General features: G+C 40.3%; 1 protein-coding gene across 1 annotated transcript in view; it reads right to left on the reverse strand.

Annotated features, from left to right (window-relative positions):
- LOC309624402 (chondroitin sulfate proteoglycan 4-like) overlaps positions 1–19,309 on the reverse strand; it is a gene marked incomplete at its 5' end in the record, with an annotated part of 191,283 nt that overhangs the window by 109,209 nt on the left and 62,765 nt on the right. Inside the window, 5 exon segments of the mRNA XM_082382581.1 lie at positions 14,134–16,894; positions 16,898–17,104; positions 17,106–17,432; positions 17,435–17,896; positions 17,900–18,918. Coding sequence (XP_082238707.1) covers positions 16,853–16,894; positions 16,898–17,104; positions 17,106–17,432; positions 17,435–17,896; positions 17,900–18,918 — 2,057 coding nt within the window. The 3' untranslated portion in view covers positions 14,134–16,852.

Genomic DNA, 19,309 nt, shown 5'->3' on the forward strand with positions numbered 1-19,309 from the left:
GCTGAGTTTGACGCCCAGGGTAGGGGAAGTCTTCAAGAATTTTCTGGTCACTCTTGAGTAATACACACAACTCTAGGGTCACTTCAAGTCATAAATCACAATTTCAGATTATCATTAAAATGTCTAGCCTTATGTAATAGTCAAAATTTCAAATTTGCTTTTAAGTTGTGGCTTCTCCCCCTCCTACAGTTTGGGTCTGAAGTCAAGGAAGGAAAGGGTCTGTCTCCTCTCATATCAGTCCTTCCTCTGGCTTTTATGGTTTCAACCCCTCAAGAGCTGAAGTACAGTCAGGGTGAGTAGGCCAGGGGAGCAGAAAAGTTTCTACTTCCCTGGTACTGTCATAAAGTTTAGAATTTGTGATCTTATTCCCCCACATGTTTAAAGTTGACTTTTTTTACGGGCTGTGACATGGTTCTTCAGAGATCTTAGAGATTTCTCATCTGCGATTTCTTGAAGGGCAAATGCAACTTTTTTCTGACTGGTCACTTCCTTTTCTCCTCATTCCCTAGAAATCCAGTTTCCCTCCACTCAGATCTTAGGTCTCCATGCTTCTCTAGACCACTGTCTCAAACAAGATAACCACATGCCAGCTTGCTCTCTGGATCCACATCTGGTCCACAAGAAACATTCATGTGCCAATCTTCCTCGACTTACGATGGGGTTACATCCTGATAAATCCATCATAAGTTGAAAATATTGTAAGTCGAAAATGCATTTAACGTATGGAACATCATAGTTTAGCCTAGCTTACCTTAAATGTGCTCAGAACACTTACGTTAGCCTGCAGTTGGACAAAATCACCTAACACGAAGCCTATCTTATATTAAAGCGTTGAAATCATGTAATTTATTGAATACTGTACTGAAAATGAAAAGCAGAATGGTTGTATGGGTACAGGATGGTTATATGTGTATTGGTTGTTTACCCTTGTGATCACATGGCCGACTGGGAGCTGCAGCTCGCTGCCACTGCCCAGCCTCATGAGAGAATACCTACCACATATTGCTGACCTGGGAAAAGATCAAAATTCAAAATCAGAAGTATGGTTTCTACTGAATGAGTATCACTTTTGCACCATTATCAAATCTAAAACTCGTAAGTCAAACTATGATAAGCCTAGGACTAACTGTACCCACTCAATGGCCTGACATCTCTGGAAATCTTGTATCTCTCCTTTTAACCACCATGAAGGCAACTAATAGGTTTCTCTCTCACCCTTTAGATTATTCTGTGCTCCTCAGATGCAGGAGACATATATTAAGCTCTCTAAGTAGATCCCTTGAAGCTCCTTTCCATAAGCTCGAAAGTTCAGATACTCCTAGATCTTCCTTTGAAGGTAAAGGTTGTGTAGAACTCATCGCAAAAGAACAGCTTTCTCTCAAATTCTTCTTCACCCATTTCCAACTTCTGACTATTTTCCACCCAAAATGCCAAGGAAGAGTTTAAGAGTCATCTAGCCTGTTTTCTATCACTTCTTTTGAAAAGATTTTATTGTGGTGAAGCCCTTTATTTTGAACTGTGATATTGATTGCCTTGGTGTTTCAACTGAATGTTCCATTTTAGTATCCTGTGATCTTGAATCCATCCTCAAAGCAAACAAAGGTTGCCTTCCTCCTGGCTCTCCCAGCTTGCTAGAACATCCTAACCTTCAACAATCACGTGGGGTGAGCTGGGGAAGGGGCAGCAGCAGACACAGCCCCCTAGTGTAGAAAGGTATATGGTCAACTTCTCCAGCATTGTTCTGGTGGTTACTCCTGTCCCAGAGGTCTACTCAAATACCAGTTACCTTTCCAAATGTGATCTGTGCACTAAAGCAAGACAAATATTTCAGCTTCTCCCTTACAGACTCAAACATTTTAAATGCCCAAATACATTCTATTTTTATTCCACAATAAAACAAACCTTCCTAGATAAAAATTATTTGATGTCTATTCAATACACATTCTTCTTTTTGAGCTCATGCCCCTGAAATGAGAGGCTTATAGCAAGAGTACTAATACCAATAGAATGCAAAAATCCTCCAAAATACTGAAAAAAATAAACACAGAAATATATATATATATATATATTGGATTACATATATAAAGGATTATATACCATGACCAAGTGGGATTGGTTGGTTAAATATCTAAAAATCAATTAATGTCATACACTATATCAATAGAATAAAGGACAAAAATCACATGATCATCTCAATAGATACAGGAAAACATCTGACAAAACTCAATATCGCTTCATGATAAAAACACTCAACAAACTAGGAATAGAAGGGGACTTCCTCAACCTGATAAAGGGCATCTACAAAAACCCTATAGCTAGCAATATACTTAATGGCAAGAGAGTGAAACTTTCTCCCTAAGATCAAGAACAAGTCAAGGACGTCCACTCTCACCACTCATATTCAACATTGTACTGGAAGTTATAGTAAGGGTAATTAGGCAAGAAGATGAAATAAAAGGAAAATAGATTGGAAAAGTAAAATCATCTGCATTTGCAAATGAAATAATGTCTTATGTAGAAAATCCTAAGGAAGCCATTGAGAAACAATTAAAATTAAAAGAGTTCAACAAAGTTGCAGGTTACAAAATCAACATACAAAAATCAGTTGTATTTCTGTACACTACAAAATTAAGAAAAATGAAAATTAAGAAAACAATTGCATTTACAACAGCTTCAAAAAGAATAAAAACTTAGGAATAAATTGAACCAAGGAAGTGCAAGACTTCTATGTTGAAAACAACAAAACATTGTTGGAAGAAATTTTAAAAGACCTAAATAAGTGGAAAGACATCCTATGTTCATGGATCAGAAGACTTGTTAAGATGTAATAGTCCCCAAATTTATCTACAGATTCAATGAGATCTCTATCAAAATCTTTGCTGTGTTCCTTGCAGAAATTGACAAGCTGATTTTAAAGTTCATATGAAAATTAAAGAAGCCCCAAATAGGCAAACCAATCTTTTTCTTTTTATGAATATCTTTATTGGAGTATAATTGCTTTACAGTGTTGTGTTAGTTTCTGCTGTACAATAAAGTGAATCAGCTATAGGTATACATATATCCCCATCCCCTCCCTCTTGAGCCTCCCTCCCACCCACCCTATCCCACCCTTCTAGGTCATCACAAAGCATCAAGCTGATCTCCCTGTGCTATGCAACAGCTTCCCACTAGCCATCCATTTTACATTTGGTAGTGTATATATGTGCATACTACTCTCTCACTTTGTCCCAGCTTCCCCCCCCTTCATTCCCTGTGTCCTCAAGTCTGTTCTCTACGTCTGCATCTTTATTCCTGCCCTGCAACTAGGTTCATCAGTACCGTTTTTTTTAGATTCCATATATGTGCATTAGCATACGGTATTTCTTTTTTCTTTCTGACTTACTTCACTCTGTATGACAGACTCTTGGTCCATCCACCTCACTACAAATAACTCAATTTCATTCCTTTTTATGGCTGAGTAATATTCCATTGTATATATTGCCACATCTTCTTTATCCTTTCATCTGTCGATGGACATTTAGGTTGCTTCCATGTCCTGGCTATTGAAAATAGTGCTGCAATGAATATTGTGGTACATGTATTTTAAATTATGGTTTTCTCAGGATATATGCCCAGTAGTGGGATTGCTGGGTCACATGGTAGTTCTATTTTTAGTTTTTTAAGGAACCTCCATATTGTTCTCCATAGTGGCTGTATCAATTTACATTCCCACCAACAGTGCAAGAGGGTTCCCTTTTCTCCACACCCTCTCCAGCATTTATTGTTTGTAGATTTTTAGGTGATGGCCATTCTGATCAGTGTGAGGTGATACCTCATTGTGGTTTTGATTTGCATTTCTCTAATGATTAGTGATGTTGAGCATCCTTCCATGTGTTTGTTGGCAATCTGTATGTCTTCTTTGGAGAAAAGCCTATTTAAGTCTTCTGCCTATTTTTGGATTGGGTTGTTTGTTTTTTGATATTGAGCTGCATGAGCTGCTCGTATATTTTGGAGATTAATCTTTTGTCAGTTGCTTCATTTGCAAATATTTTCTCCCATTCTGAGGGTTGTCCTTTCATCTTGTTTATGGTTTCCTTTGCTGGGCAAAAGCTTTTAAGTTTCATTAGGTCCCACTTGTTTATTTTTGATTTTATTTCCATTACTCTAGGAGGTGGGTCAAAAAAGATCTTGCTGTGATTTATGTCAAAGAGTGTTCTTCCTATGTTTTCCTCTAAGAGTTTTATAGTGTCAGGCCTTACACTTAGGTCTTTAATCCATTTTGAGTTTATTTTTGTGTATGGTGTTAGGAAGTGTTCTAATTTCATTCTTTTACATGTAGCTGTCCAGTTTTCCCAGCGCCACTTATTGAAAAGGCTGTCTTTTCTCCAATGTATATTCTTGCCTCCTTTGTCAAAGAGAAGGTGACCATATGAGTGTGGGTTTATCTCTGGGCTTTCGATCCTGTTCCATTGATCTATATTTCTGTTTTTGTGCCAGTACCATACTGTCTTGATTACTGTAGCTTTGAGGTATAGTCTGAAGTCCAGGAGCCTGATTCCTCCAGCTCCGTTTTTCTTTCTCAAGATTGCTTTGGCTATTTGGGGTCTTTTGTGTTTCCATACAAATTGTAAAATTGTTTGTTCTAGTTCTGTATAAAATGCCTTTGGTAGTTTGATAGGGATTGCATTGAATCTGTAGATTGCTTTGGGTAGTATAGTCATTTTCACAATGTTGATTCTTCCAATCCAAGAACATGGTATATCCTTCAATTTGTTTGTATCATTTTTGATTTCTTTCATCAGTGTCTTATAGTTTTCTGCATACAGGTCTTTTGCCTCCTTAGGTAAGTTTATTCCTAGGTATTTTATTCTTTTAGTTGCAGTGGTAAATGAGAGTGTTTCTTTAATTTCTCCTTCTGATTTTTCATTGTTACTGTATAGGAATGTAAGAGATTTCTGTGCCTTAATTTTGTATCCTGCTACTTTACCAAATTCATTGATTAGCTCTAGCAGTTTTCTGGTGGCATCTTTAGGACTTTCTATGTATAGTATCATGTCATCTGCAAACAGTGACAGCTTTACTTCTTCTTTTCCAATTTGGATTCCTTTTATTTCTTTTTCTTCTCTGATTGCCGTGGCTAAAACATCCAAAACTATGTTGAATAATAGTCATGAGAGTGGGCACCCTTGTCTTGTTCCTGATCTTAGAGGAAATAGTTTCAGTTTTTCACCACTGAGAATGATGTTGTCTGTGGGTTCGTCATATATGGCATTTATTATGTTGAGGTAAATTCCCTCTATGCCTACTTTCTGGAGGGTTTTTACCATAAATGGGTGTTGAATTTTGTCGAAAGCTTTTTCCGCATCTATTGAGATGATCATATGGTTTTTATCCTTCAGTTTCTTAATATGGTGTATCATATTGGTTGATTTGCATATATTAAAGAATCCTTGCATTCCTGGGATAAACCCCAATTGATCATGGTGTATGATCCTTTTAATGTGCTGTTGGATTCTGTTTGCTAGTATTTTGTTGAGGATTTTTGCATCTATGTTCATCAGTGATATTGGCCTGTAATTTTCTTTTTTTGTGACATCTTTGTCTGGTTTTGGTATCAGGGTGATGGTCGCCTTGTAGAATGAGTTTGGGAGTGTTCCTCCCTGTGCTTTATTTTGGAAGAGTTTGAGAAGGATAGGTGTTAGCTCTTCTCTAAATGTTTGCTAGAATTCGCCTGTGAAGCCATCTGGCCCTGGGCTTTTGTTTGTTGGAAGATTTTTAATCACAGTTTCAATTTCAGTGCTTGTGTTTGGTCTGTTCATGTTTTCTATTTCTTCCTGGTTCGGTCTCAGGAGTTTGTACTTTTCTAAGAATTTGTCCATTTCTTCCAGGTTGTCCATTTTATTGGCATATAGTTGCTTGTATATGCCCAGCATGATCCTTTGTATTTCTGCAGTGTCAGTTGTTACTTCTCCTTTTTAATTTCTACTTCTGTTGATTTGAGTCTTCTCCCATTTTTCCCTGATGAGTCTGGCTAATGGTTTATCAATTTTGTTCATCTTCTCAAGGAACCACCTTCTAGTTTTATTGATCTTTGCTATTGTTTTCTTTGTTTCTTTTTCATTTATTTCTGATCTGATCTTTATGAGTTCTTTCCTTCTGCTAACCTTGGGGTTTTTTGTTCTTCTTTCTTTAATTGCTTTAGGTGTAAGGTTAGGTTGTTTATTTGAGATTTTTCTTGTTAGTTGAGGTAGGATCATATTGCTACATACTTCCCTCTTAGAACTGCTTTTGCTGCATCCCATAGTTTTTGGGTTATCGTGTTTTCATTGTCATTTGTTTCTAGGTATTATTTGATTTCCTTTTTGATTTCTTCAGTTATCTCTTGGTTGTTTTGTTGTATATTGTTTAGCCTCCATGTGTTTGTAATTTTTACAATTTTTTTCCTGTGATTGATATCTAGTCTCATAAGTGTTGTGGTTGGAAAAGATGCTTGATATGATTTCAATTTTCTTAAATTTATGAAGGCTTGATTTGTGATCCAAGATGTGATCTATCCTGGAGAATGTTCTGTGTGTACTTGAGAAGAAAGTGTATTCTGTTGTTTTTGGATGGAATGTCCTATAAATATCAATTAAGTTCATCTGGTCTAATGTGTCCTTTAAAGCTTGTTTTCTTATTTATTTTCTGTTTGGATGATCTGTCCACTTAAGTGGAGGTGTTAAAGTTGTCTACTATTATTGTGTTACTGTTGATTTCCCCTTTTATGGCTGTTAGCATTTGCCTTATATATTGAGGTGCTCCTATGTTGGGTACATAGATATTTACAATTGTTATATCTTCTTCTTGGATTGATCCCTTGATCATTGTATAGTGTCCTTCCTTGTCTCTTTATTTTAAAGTCTAATAATAATCTTTATTTTAAAGTCTATTTTGCCTGATATGAGTATTGCTACTCCAGCTTTCTTTTGATTTCCATTTGCATGGAATGTCTTTTTCCATCCCTTCACTTTCAGTCTGTATGTGTCCCTAGGTCTGAAGTGGGTCTCTTGTAGACAGCATATGTACGGGTCTTGTTTTTGTATCCATTCAGCCAGTCTGTGTCTTTTGGTGGGAACATTTAATCCATTTACATTTAAGGTAATTATCGATATGTATGTTCCTATTCCCATTTTCTTAAATGTTTTGGGTTTGTTATTGTAGATGTTTTCCTTCTTTTGTGTTTCTTGCCTAGAGAAGTTCCTTTAGCATTTGTTGTAAAGCTGGTTTGGTGGTGCTGAATTCTCTTAAGTTTTGCTTGTCTGTAAAGCTTTTGATTTCTCCATCAAATCTGAATGAGATCCTTGCTGGGTAGAGTAATGTTGGTTGTAGGTTTTCCTTTACATCACTTTAAAAATATCTTGCCACTCCCTTCTGGCCTGTAGGGTGGCTGCTGAAAGATCAGCTGTTAACCTTACGGTGATTCCCTTGTATGTTATTTGTAGGCAAACCAATCTTGAGAAAGAAGAATAAACTTGGAGAACTCTCTTCCCAATTTCAAAACTTACTACAAAACTATAGTAATCAAGACACGATGACACTGGCATAAGGATAGATATAAATATCAATAAGTTAGAATGGGGACTACAGAAATAACCTCTTATGTTCAACTCATTTTTGACAAGGGAGCAAGGACAATTAAATGGGGAGATAATAGTCTCTTCAACAAATGGTACTAAAACAAATATATATCTGCATGCTGTAGTATGAAGTTGGACCTCTACTTCACAACATATACACCGTGTATAAAAATGAACTCAAAATGAGTCAAAGATCTAATTTTAAGACCTAAAACTATAAAACTCTTACAAAAAAGCAGAGGCATTAATGTTCATGATTTTGGATTAGGACATATTTTCTTAGATACTGCATCAGAAGTACAAGCAACAAAAGAAAAAATAGATAAATTAGACATCATCAAAATTAAAACCTTTTGTGTTTCATAGCGCATCATCAAGAAAGTAAAAAGACAATCCACAGAATGGGAGAAAACTTTTGTATATCACATATCTGATAAGGATTACTATCCATAATATATAAATATCTCTCATAACTCAAGAATAAAAAGACATAATGCAATTAACAAAGGATCTGAATAGACATTTCTCTAAAGAAGATATACAAATGGCCAATGAGTAAATGGAAAGATGTTCAACATCATTAGTCATCAGGGAAATGCAGATCAAAATCACAATGAGGGAACTCCCTGGCAGTCCAGTGGTTAGTACTCGGCGCTTTCACTGCCAGGGCCCAGGCTCAGGTTCGATCACTGGTCAGTGAACTAAGATCCTGCAAGCCACATGGCACAGTCAAAAACAACAAACAAAGAAACAAGCAAAAAACACAATGAGATACCACTTCATACCCACTAGGATGGCTAAAATCAAAAGGACAAATAATAAGTGTTGCCGAGGATGTATAAAAATTGGAACACTCACATGTTGCTTGTGAGAATGTAAAATGTGGCAGCCACTTTGGAAAACAGTCTGGCAGTTTCCCAGAAGGTTAAACAGAATTACCATATTACCCAGCAATTCCACTTCTAGGTATATATCCAAGAGAAATGAAAACATATAGCCACAAAAAAACGGGTTCATGAATATTCATAGTATCATTTTTCACAATAGCCAAAAAACATGGAAACGACCCAAATGTCCATTAGCTGATGCATGGATAAATAAATGTGGTATATCCATACAGTGAAACATTATACAGCCACAAAAAGGAACTGATACTTGCTACAACATGATGAACCTTGCAAATATTATGCTAAGTGAAAGAAGTCAGTCTCAAAGGGCCAAGTATTGTATGATTCTACCTATATGAAATGTCCAGAATAGGCAAATCCATAGAGACAGAAAGTATATTAGTAGTTGCTTAGGACTGGGGGACTTGGGGGTAAATGAAGAGTGACTGCCAATGGGTACAGGGCTTTTTTTAAAAAATTTATTTATTTATTTATTTATTTATTTATTTATTTATTTATTTATTTATTTTTGGCTGCTTTGGGTCTTTGTTGCTGCACACGGGCTTTCTCTAGCTGCAGCGAGCGGGGGCTATTCTTTGTTGCGGTACGTGGGCTTCTCATTGCAGTGGCTTCTCTTGTTGCAGAGCACGGGCTCTAGGTATGTGGGCTCCAGTAGTTGTGGCGTGCAGGCTCTACAGCGCAGGCTCAGCAGTTGTGGCGCACAGGCTTAATTGCTCCGCGGCATGTGGGATCTTCCTGGACCAGGGCTCGAACCTGTGTCCCCTGCTTTGGCGGGCAGATTCTTTTTTTTTTTTTAACATCTTTATTGGAGTATAATTGCTTTACAATGGTGTGTTAGTTTCTGCTTTATAACAAAGTGAATCAGTTATACATATACATATGTTCCCATATCTCCTCCCTCTTGCATCTCCCTCCCTCCCACCCTCCCCATCCCACCCCTCTAGGTGGTCACAAACCACGGAGCTGATCTCCCTGTGCTATGCGGCTGCTTCCCACTAGCTATCTATTTTATGTTTGGTAGTGTATATATGTCCATGCCACTCTCTCACTTTGTCAGAGCTTACCCTTTCCCCTCCCCATATCCTCAAGTCCATTCTCTAGTAGGTGTGTGTCTTTATTCCCGTCTTACCCCTAGGTTCTTCATGACCTTTTTTTTTTTTTTTTTTTAGATTCCATATATATGTGTTAGCATACGGTATTTGTTTTTCTCTTTCTGACTTACTTCACTCTGTATGACAGACTCTAGTTCCATCCACTTCACTACAAATAACTTAATTTCTTTTCTTTTTATGGCTGAGTAATATTCCATTGTATATATGTGCCACATCTTTTTTATCCATTCATCTGTTGATCGACACTTAGGTTGCTTCCATGTCCTGGCTATTGTAAACAGAGCTGCAATGAACATTGTGGTACATGACTCTTTTTGAATTATGGTTTTCTCAGGGTATATGTGGTGGGTGGATACTTAACCGCTGCACCACCAGGGAAGTCCCCAGGGCTTCTTTTTGAAGTGATGAAAATATTCCAGAATTGAGCATAGTGATGGCTGTACAGCTCTGTGAATATACTATTGAACTATATGCTTTGAATGAATTGTATGGTATGTAAATAATATATCAATAAAGCTGTAATTTTTTTTAAAGTGCTGATGTAGTCTTTGCTGTGCAAAAACACAAGCAATGCTGAGATGAAATGCAGAGGAGTCTTTTTAAAATATTACAAAACACATTAAATCTTGGACTTGCTAAAAGTTGTGGTGAACAAGTTATTGTTTCTGGGACCTAACATGACCAGCAGAGTAACTGTAATTAAGAGTAAAGGGAGGGGCTCCCCTGGTGGCGCAGTGGCAGAGAATCTGCCTGCCAATGCAGGGGACACGGGTTCGAGCTCTGGTCTGGGAAGATCCCACATGCCGCAGAGCAACTAGGCCCGTGAGCCACAACTACTGAGCCTGCGCGTCTGGAGCCTGTGCTCCGCAACAAGAGAGGCCGCGATAGTGAGAGGCCCGCGCACCGCGATGAAGAGTGGCCCCCGCTTGCCGCAACTAGAGAAAGCCCTCGCACAGAAACGAAGACCCAACACAGCCATAAATAAATAAATAAATAATTTTTTTTTAAAAAAAGAGTAAAGGGATTTTCAACTAGAAGGTGGTTTGGGAAAAGCCTAGTTTCTCAGCATGATGCCAAAATGGCCAAGGCTCCCACCAGCACAAGGCCTCCTGGCTCCCACCTGCAGACCTGAGGTGCTGCCGATAAAGGGTCCTGCAAGGAGTGGTCCAGAGGCAAGTAATCCAGAGGGTAACTGTGTGCCTAAGGCTCATGCAGGAACCAAGAGCCCCAGGGTCCATAGTCCTGGAGCACACAATACTAGGAGAATGTGAACTATTATTTTAGCCTAGGTTTCCTCCAAAGCAAAGGCTGCTCTGTGAGAGAGGCAGGGTTAATAAACAGGACTGGAAGTGTCCATACCAACGTTTTTATGCTCAATCTTCTGGACACTCTGAGAAGCCTCACAGAATGCATTTTACAACTGTTTACCCATGGGATGAAAGGAGGAAGTATTTATTTGTCAGCTCCACTTTGCCACTGGCCAAGGGCTGTCTTGTGGGGAGTTAACTCTCCCTGCTTCCGGGGTGTGCAAACAAAAGTTCCCACAGGCATGGTGTGAAGACAGAGGGACCCAGGGTAGAAGGTACAAGGCACACCATACACTCATTTATAGCTGTGAACACATCTGGAACTGGTAGCCTCAGCCATAGTTAGAGGAGGAAGCCAATTTCGGAGAATCTGAAACAATGCTTAAGAGGTGTCTGGTGCAACTATCACCTAAGTTCTGTGAGGTCTCAGAATCAGGTACAGAATTTTCAGGGTCCAATGAAACATGAAAATGTGGGGTGTTTGTTCCAAAATTATTAGAATTTCCAGGTGGTGACAGCAGAGCATAAGCCAAGCCCAGGGTCCTTCTGAGAGTGGGCCCTGTGTAACTGCACTGGTTGTACATGGCCATGAAGCTGGCCTTGTCTGGACTCTAAAGTAGCAAATTACCCTCACCCTCACTCCTACACACACACACACACACCACGTACTCCTGACTACATCTCCATAAGAAACACTGACATTAAGGGGCTGAGTTCCCTCTTCTTTGCCTCTCCTTCAGCTCTGACCACACATCCATAGGCAAGGCAGGGGGGTTCCTGACCCTGCTGGTGTGTGCTAAGGTTTTTCCAGGCCAAGGTCAAGTCTGGAAAAAGGAGAGAATTTTTCATAAAGCTGCTTATTTTTTCCATAAGGTTCTTTATTATAAGATTCCTTCCTTACCTTAGAAATGAAATCATGGTGATGGTAAGCAGCACTTTTTTTTTTTTTTTCTGCCAAGGAAGGATATTAATTTTTTTTCAGTGTCAGTCCTTTGCCAGCTTTGGACTTGAAAATTACTGGCTCATGAATGCCTGAAGATACTGGGTTGGGAGGAAGAAGAGGAGGTAGGTGTTCAAAATCAAGAGGCTGGTTGATGTAGGGATTGGATGCTACTTGGATAGCCAGAGAACAGTGCAGGGTATTTTATCAGCAGCTCAGCACCCTCTACAAGACAGAGAACCATCAATACCTCCAAGCTCAAGACTGCCCCTTGTGAGTGTTCCTGGCGTGCTCTTTCCTTCATCCATTTTCTTGCCAAGGCTCTGCGTAAAGATGAAGGGGAAAGCCCTGCCTGTAGGTAGAGTATGAGCATTTGGGAAGCTCCTCTTCTTAAAAACAAACTCATCTATCCCTAAATCACCCAACTGGAATTCCACTGCCAGTAATGCACTACTTGGGTAGAATATGAGCCTCTGGTTTACTCAAGTGACTTAATGTGTTAATTCTTTTAAAATGCATTAAAACCCTAGGTAAGAAAATTCCTCTGTAGCACTTTGTATAGTGCCTGATGCATTGAAAATACTGTACACAGACGATGATGATATTAACATCAAGTGATTATATCACTAAATCCTAACAAAACCCAGAGACAGGTGCTAATATTATCCCCATTTTTTGGCTGAGGAAACTAAAGTTCAGAGAGACTGAATAAGTTACTCAAAGTTACACTGCTTGGAAGCAGAGGGCCAGGATCCAAAACAGACCCAGAGTCTATTGTTTAACCACACTGCCATGTCACTAGGTCTGTGAGAATATACAAGGTGGGGCTGAGAAATGTGGAGGTTGATGGGCCAGTGAGCTTCGTAATTCTTGCTGCACCACTGGGTAGGCAGCATTTACCTAAGAGTGCTTCAAGTGAAAACACAAAGCCCTTTCCTAACCTCTGTCTCCCTTTGTCCTCTTTCTGTACCCTCTTTTCTCCTGGCATTCCTTGTGTGATTCTGGAGGAGACAATAGAGGAAACAGACCAAAAATTTCCTTTCAGGACAAAATCTTGCATCTTCAGTATCTAGAAGCAGTACCAACTATCTAGCATCTCACATACAGTAGGTGCCTAATAAATGTTTGCAGATCACTACGAGAAGGCAGCCTCTTCCAGGTCCCCATGAAACAGCCAGTGGTGTTCTTGAGCAGGCTAGCAAAGTCTCCAGCATTCAGCATGCCACACAGTGGGCTCCATGCCCACTTTTATTCCCACATCTCTCCCTACACAGGTCCAAACCAAACCTTGTTATTAATTACAACACCTCTGAAAGATGCAGGAGGTGTGTAGTGCAGCCCCATCCCCAAATTTAGGGAATGTCATCTGATATATTCCATCACATCCCATTACCTACCATCCACTCTCCAAATGTGTCCACTTCAGCCTCAGAAATCTGAAGAACAGCTTCTGTGTCATCTCCATTTTGCCTAATTAATGCACGACTCTAAGGAAGTACCCCCAAGTGTCTGAGCAGGATCTCTGAAAGGTTAGAATCTGCCAAAGCCTCCAGATATGGAAAAACATTAGACCCTCCACTCCGAGCCCATCCCAAAGTATACCTTCTCTTAAGCAAAATTAGCTACTCTTCTCATATTACCCCTTAGTATCCACTTATTAAATCACCAGTCATTTTTTAAGAAGCACTGAGTTCATTATGAATTCAGAATTGAGACTATGCAGTTATAGCTCTACATATGGGAGAAACCATTTCAGACTGATTTTCAATTTCCAACACTAAACAAGGCTTTGCCAAAATGTTTTATTTCATGTTTTATTTGAGCCAGCACCAAATGATAGGCATTGTTGCCTTTTAAATTGAACCCATATGCAAATCGGTAGACTATTCCAGATCCTCTGGAAGAAATCTTCCCAAGCTCCATATGAATTACATGATTAATGACTGATTCTTGACATCTGGATCTCACACTGATGTCCTTGCTGTAGCAGGCACACTCATAAACAATGTGAATTATCATTTTAAAGCATTTGTGTGTGTCTCATTCCAATATGGACACCAAATTTATTTGCCTGGAGTTGCAGATTTAACAGGAAAAAGAGGAAGGAAATCAGACTTTTTTGTTTGGCCAGGCTGGTAGTCCTATCTCCAGAGATTTTATGGCTGAAGCAAGGAAGAGGCCAACATGGTCACAGAGCCAAGTATGTCTGGCTCTTCTGCAAAGAACAGGTATTCTCCTTGTCCAGTCAAGGGAGAGCAAAGGCCCACTTACCAGATGCAAAGATGCTCCTCAGCCTTCTCTCTGTGTGTATAAACTCAAGCACTGCCATTCTGCTTCTTCTGAGTGCCCCACTGCTTAGGACAGGCCTAATAACAGTTCTCAGTTGCACAGTGATCAAGCCAACCTTGGGTTAAGACTCTCATTCCTCCTCCTTTCTAAAGGGATCAAATACAAAAAAACACTTGAGGAGGCTATATAAAATTGAGGAATCCAGAAATGCAAGAGGGAATCACTTTTGGAAGAGGAGAAGTCTTCTTCAGCAACAGTTGTCCATGGCCAGGGGTGGTGGCAACAGTTGTCTGTGGCATTACATCCAAGGATCTAAGACAAGGGTAGTTGTCTCTAGGCCCACATATGCTATGCTTCCATTTATTCTGTAGACTGTGAAATCTGTTTCCACAAAGAACAGTTAAAATTGGGTTGGGAGAGAAAAGCAACCTAGAAGAGCAGAAAGGGAGAAGGTGAGAATAAAGCCTTTTCCATATGGAACACATCAGGGGCATCAGAATTTTGGGGACACTTTGACCTCATCTTTACCTTTGTAAATATCCTACCCTCCTTTTTTTCTTTTTCTCCTGATGTGCTCCACCTGTTAACACAAGGCAAATGTTTTTACTTAGGCAAGGAATATAAAGAAATGAGTCTGTTCAAGTTTTGTTTGATTTTTAATACATTCTCTAAAAAATGTTCATGTTTACCATTAGCCAATAACAATTTCAAACATACTATGGAATTTTCACCCTTCCATTCTGTTTTTAGAATACAATTTTTTGCCTAGACGTGGTAATGGGTTTATTAATCCTTCGCTGGGTATACAAGAAAACTCTACATCATGGCTTTAACGAGAGTTTCTCAACCTTAACATTATTGACATTTTGGGCCAGGTAATTCTTTGCCATGGGGGCTGTCTTGTACAATGTCGGATATTTAGCAGTATCCTTGGCTTGTACTCATTAGATGCCAGCAGCACCAGCTGTGAAATCCAAAAATGTCTCCTGACATTGCCAAATGCCCCTTAGGGGGAAGTTCCTCCCCCACGCTAGAAACACTGGCTTTAAGAAAATATTTAAAATATGAAAAGGAGATATTAAAGTAGATGCCAATTTGAAAGATTAAATAATTTCCCAAGTATTTCAATACTTAAGAGTAGATCCTACACATTGCCTATCTAATTGCCATTTCCCAGCCTTCCCTAATTACATGGTGGGCTGATTCATTGATCTCTGACCTGGCAGAATCCTCTCCCTGCCCCAGAAGAGATGTCAGTCACGTGAATCCCATTTCCCTTTGCCAATGGTTGGTCAAGGGATGGGAATCACGTTGCTCAGTTCTAGACAATGAGATGAAAAAGCGGGGGAAATATTTGGGAAGGCCTCAAGACTTTAAAAAATATTAATAAATAATAATAAATAAGATCCTCTCTAAGAAAAAGTCTCTCCTTTTCCCCCACTAGGATTTCTGCCTTTGAGTGGGACTGTATTGCTTGGAGCTTCAGCAGCCATTTCACAATCACAAGGAACTAAACAAAAGGATGAAATGCCAATAGCTTGAGGAAGGTAAAGCAGAAAGAACAAAAGAGCTTCAGTTCCCAACGACATCTTTGAACTGTTGAACCAGCCTTGGAATGTCCACCTCAGGCTGCTTGTTTGTAGAAATAATTGAACACTTTTATTGCTTAGCTAAACCTATGGTCTGTGGGTCACATCCAGGAAATAAGAATTGTTTTTTACATTTTTAAAAGGTTGTTAAAAAATTTTTAAAAAGCAACCATATGTGTCCCACAAAACCTAAAATATTTTTACTATATGGTCCTGCACAGAGCAAGTTTGCCAATGTGCAACCTAAACCCGACTCGTGGCAGATGTCTTGTGATTTGCTACCCAAAGCATTCCTAACTAATAGAAGTACTGATGTCACCATTTTACAATTACAGAAACTGAAGCTGAGTCGGCCAATGGTAGGCTCAACTAGACAAGTCAAATACAAATTTGCCATTACTTCAGTTCATTGTAAAATGAAGCCATACTGAGGTATAACAAAAGCATTAAACCTATTCTTTAGGGTTTCAAATAATATTTGTACTATAGGCTTGATGTTACAAATCAGAATAGACAGATCCTCTTGATGAAACTCAATGTGTTCAATGAATGCTTGCAAAGGGGGCCAGACTATTGTACTATCTGGAGCACCAAGGCATTTCTTGCATTAAGAAGTCAAAGCTAGAGACTCCAAGGAGGAAAAGTCGTTACAGAAAAACACTAGAAACAAACTCACTGATATGATAAATTACCACTCCTACTTGCAGAAACAGCTCTTGTACTTCCTCGTTGAATCACTCAAGAGTGAATCCTCAGTGAAAAACAGCCAAAGCCTTCCTCCACTAACTCTAGCTCCCATGTTAATCTGCAGTCGGGCCAGCATGTTCTGTCACACCTTGGTAAAGGGTTTAAATAGTGGCAAAATCTTACGTACACTCAGAGCATCAGGTCCAGAAGAGGGTACACAAAGCTCATTGTGGACAGCCCATAACATGAGTGTTGTACAAAAGTTACAGTAAACACCTGCCAACACCTAACTATGGAGCTACAACAGAACACCAAGGGATGGCAGGGCTGGGCTTTTCTCAGTTGATCCAACCAGCATTTCTTTGTCTTTGTATCCCAGTACCTGGCACACAGCAGGTGGTCAGTAAGGAAAAAGCACCCTCAGTCTACACCCAGTACTGGTTGTGCTTCAATGTTGGGTTGGTTTGTCAGCAGAGCTTGACCATGTCAGGATCCAGATTCACCCATGTCTCCCAAGGAGCACATTTTTCCACTGGCTCAATGACTGGAGATTTTTCCATGTGCTCACATTGTGGGGCCCTGAAAAGACTGACTGGAGGACTGTTGGAGCTTTTTAGAAGAGCCGTCACTGTGACAGTGGGAACAGCTATGCTCCTTTCCAGCCTAGGACCTGGGGGGTGTGGGTTCTAGGTTGATCTGGGGCTTAATAAGAGGTTTTGCCTTTTCTGTCTTCTGGCCCAGCAGCCAGACACACAACGCCACTGCAGTTACTATTAGCAGGAAGACCACCACTGCCAATGGTATGATGATTATCAGAAGGAGACTGCCCTCCCTGGGCTGGGTGGGTGCCCCAGGGCTGGCTTTGGTGGCATCTGGTGGCCAAATGACTCTGGTGGGAGAGGCCTTGACATCCAGAGTGGGCTCTTCACCACTGTGTCGTCCCCAGGGATCTGCTTCCTTCCATCTGGTCTGGGTCAGCTTCCCCAGAGTTCCTGTCTGTGCTGTGTAGGTCCTGAGGAAACCACAAGCTTTTCCTGAGAGAGACCTGAAGTCACAAGGTTATCTGCAGTGACTAGTAAAGAAACATCAGGGGTAAAATTCTGCAAAAGAAAGGGGTCAGGTGGCACTATGGTGAAGGGGAAACAACCTGTCGCTGGATGTACGTGGGCTGCCCTGAGCAGGAACGTGAAGGAGTCATTCAGCCTATCAGTGCCGGTTAGATTGGCGTGTGGCTCGAGCATCAACAGTCCTTGGTCAACATCCTTCTGAGTGAACAGAGTCGTGTCTTCCATTGCAGTGCCCCGGGCCACTCTTCGTACAAGTCTGCCATGGACGGGGGGTTCTGTCACTTCAAATTTGGGATCACTGTTAGTCCTATTAGCAAGCTCAGTAGCATCAAGGTCCTTTCTTCTCAGCTGATGGGCCACTCTGTTGGCAACTGTCAGATTTGACATAACCCGCAGTAAAGGCTACACCCTGATGCGCAGTGTTTGTCCTGTCAGGTTGCTTTCTGATGTAAACAGTGAGAACCGTAGCTGGTCCTCTGAGGCAGTGAGGTTTGTCATGTGGTAAGAGAGCTTTCCTGAATTCAGATCCTCCTGTCCAAAGCTGATGACCACCTGGTTTTCAACGAGCAGATACCCATGTTGGAGGGGCCATGTTATCTTGTAAGTGATTTGGGGGCTCCTCCCATTGGTCACTGCTGACAGGTGAGCACTGGTGATGGGAACGGTTGTCTGGCCTTGTGGGAGAAGTAGGTCAGTGAGGTCCATCACCCTCATCACAAGGGTGATGGAGATGGGGATGACATCCAGGTGGAAGAGCTTGTAGAGTGGGCAGTGTTGGCCAACAGTCACACTGAAGTAAAACACTCTGGAGAATGGGCTTCTATTTTGTATGAACCACACCTGAGAGTTATCAATGTCAGCTTGTGTGAAATGGTGAACAGGTATGTGTGGACAGTGACCCATTGCCAAAAAGCCATTATTAGGATTACGGATGATCATATACCTGACCTCCTCTGGAGGACTGTCTGGATCTTCCACTTTTAGGTTTTCAGGTCCTAAAACCAACCTATTGCCCTGCAGAACTTTCAACCAAAGCCCTTTTGTCTTTAATTCTGGTGCCTGGTCATTTATAGGAGTGACGGTGATGTTAAACATCTCTTCAAGAAAGTCAGCCTCTGGCTTAGTGGTGGACTTGCTCTTTGGGTTGGGCCAAACGGCGAAGGTAAAATTATCAGCTAGTGATTCAGAGTCATCGTGAAGGTATGTGAGTCCAAGTTTATTAATTACATACTGAGAGAAATTGGGTTTGCTTTTGGTAATATTTCTCTCCCCAACCATAATAGTTCCATGGTGAGGAAGAGATGTAACTTGGAACCAAATTTCATATGAAGAACGCTGAGATTTGGGCAATTTAAATAAGAGGTTGGAAGCATCCAACTTAGATTGGCCAATGAGAACTTTGTCTCCTCCCTTGACAACAGCTCCTGTTAAAAACAAACGTAAAGACCAAAGTGGCATCTCGTTAGAATTTTCAAATGACAGCTGTAAGACTTTTTCTCCCTCAGATTTGCCTGTCCTAGTGGATAATTCACAACACCTTGGTACCTGAATTAGCATTGCTACCCAAGGCATACGAAAAAAGTAAATTTTAAATACACACACCCACACTATTAAGTCAACATTTCAAGTAAGAGAATTTTAAAACCTTGAGATTCACTTATAACGTGTTCATCTCCTAACTTACCTACTACTGCACTTTCTCTTGCCATGGAAACAGGTGCAGCTTTCAATACCCCTTTCCTTTCAAGAACTTGCCCTATTTGTTATTTTCATTTTCCATCAACAGTTTTCAGTCATGGGCATGGTGAAGTCTCC

Source organism: Balaenoptera borealis (assembly GCF_965194805.1).
Source record: "Balaenoptera borealis genome assembly, chromosome: 2".
NCBI lineage: Eukaryota > Metazoa > Chordata > Mammalia > Artiodactyla > Balaenopteridae > Balaenoptera > Balaenoptera borealis.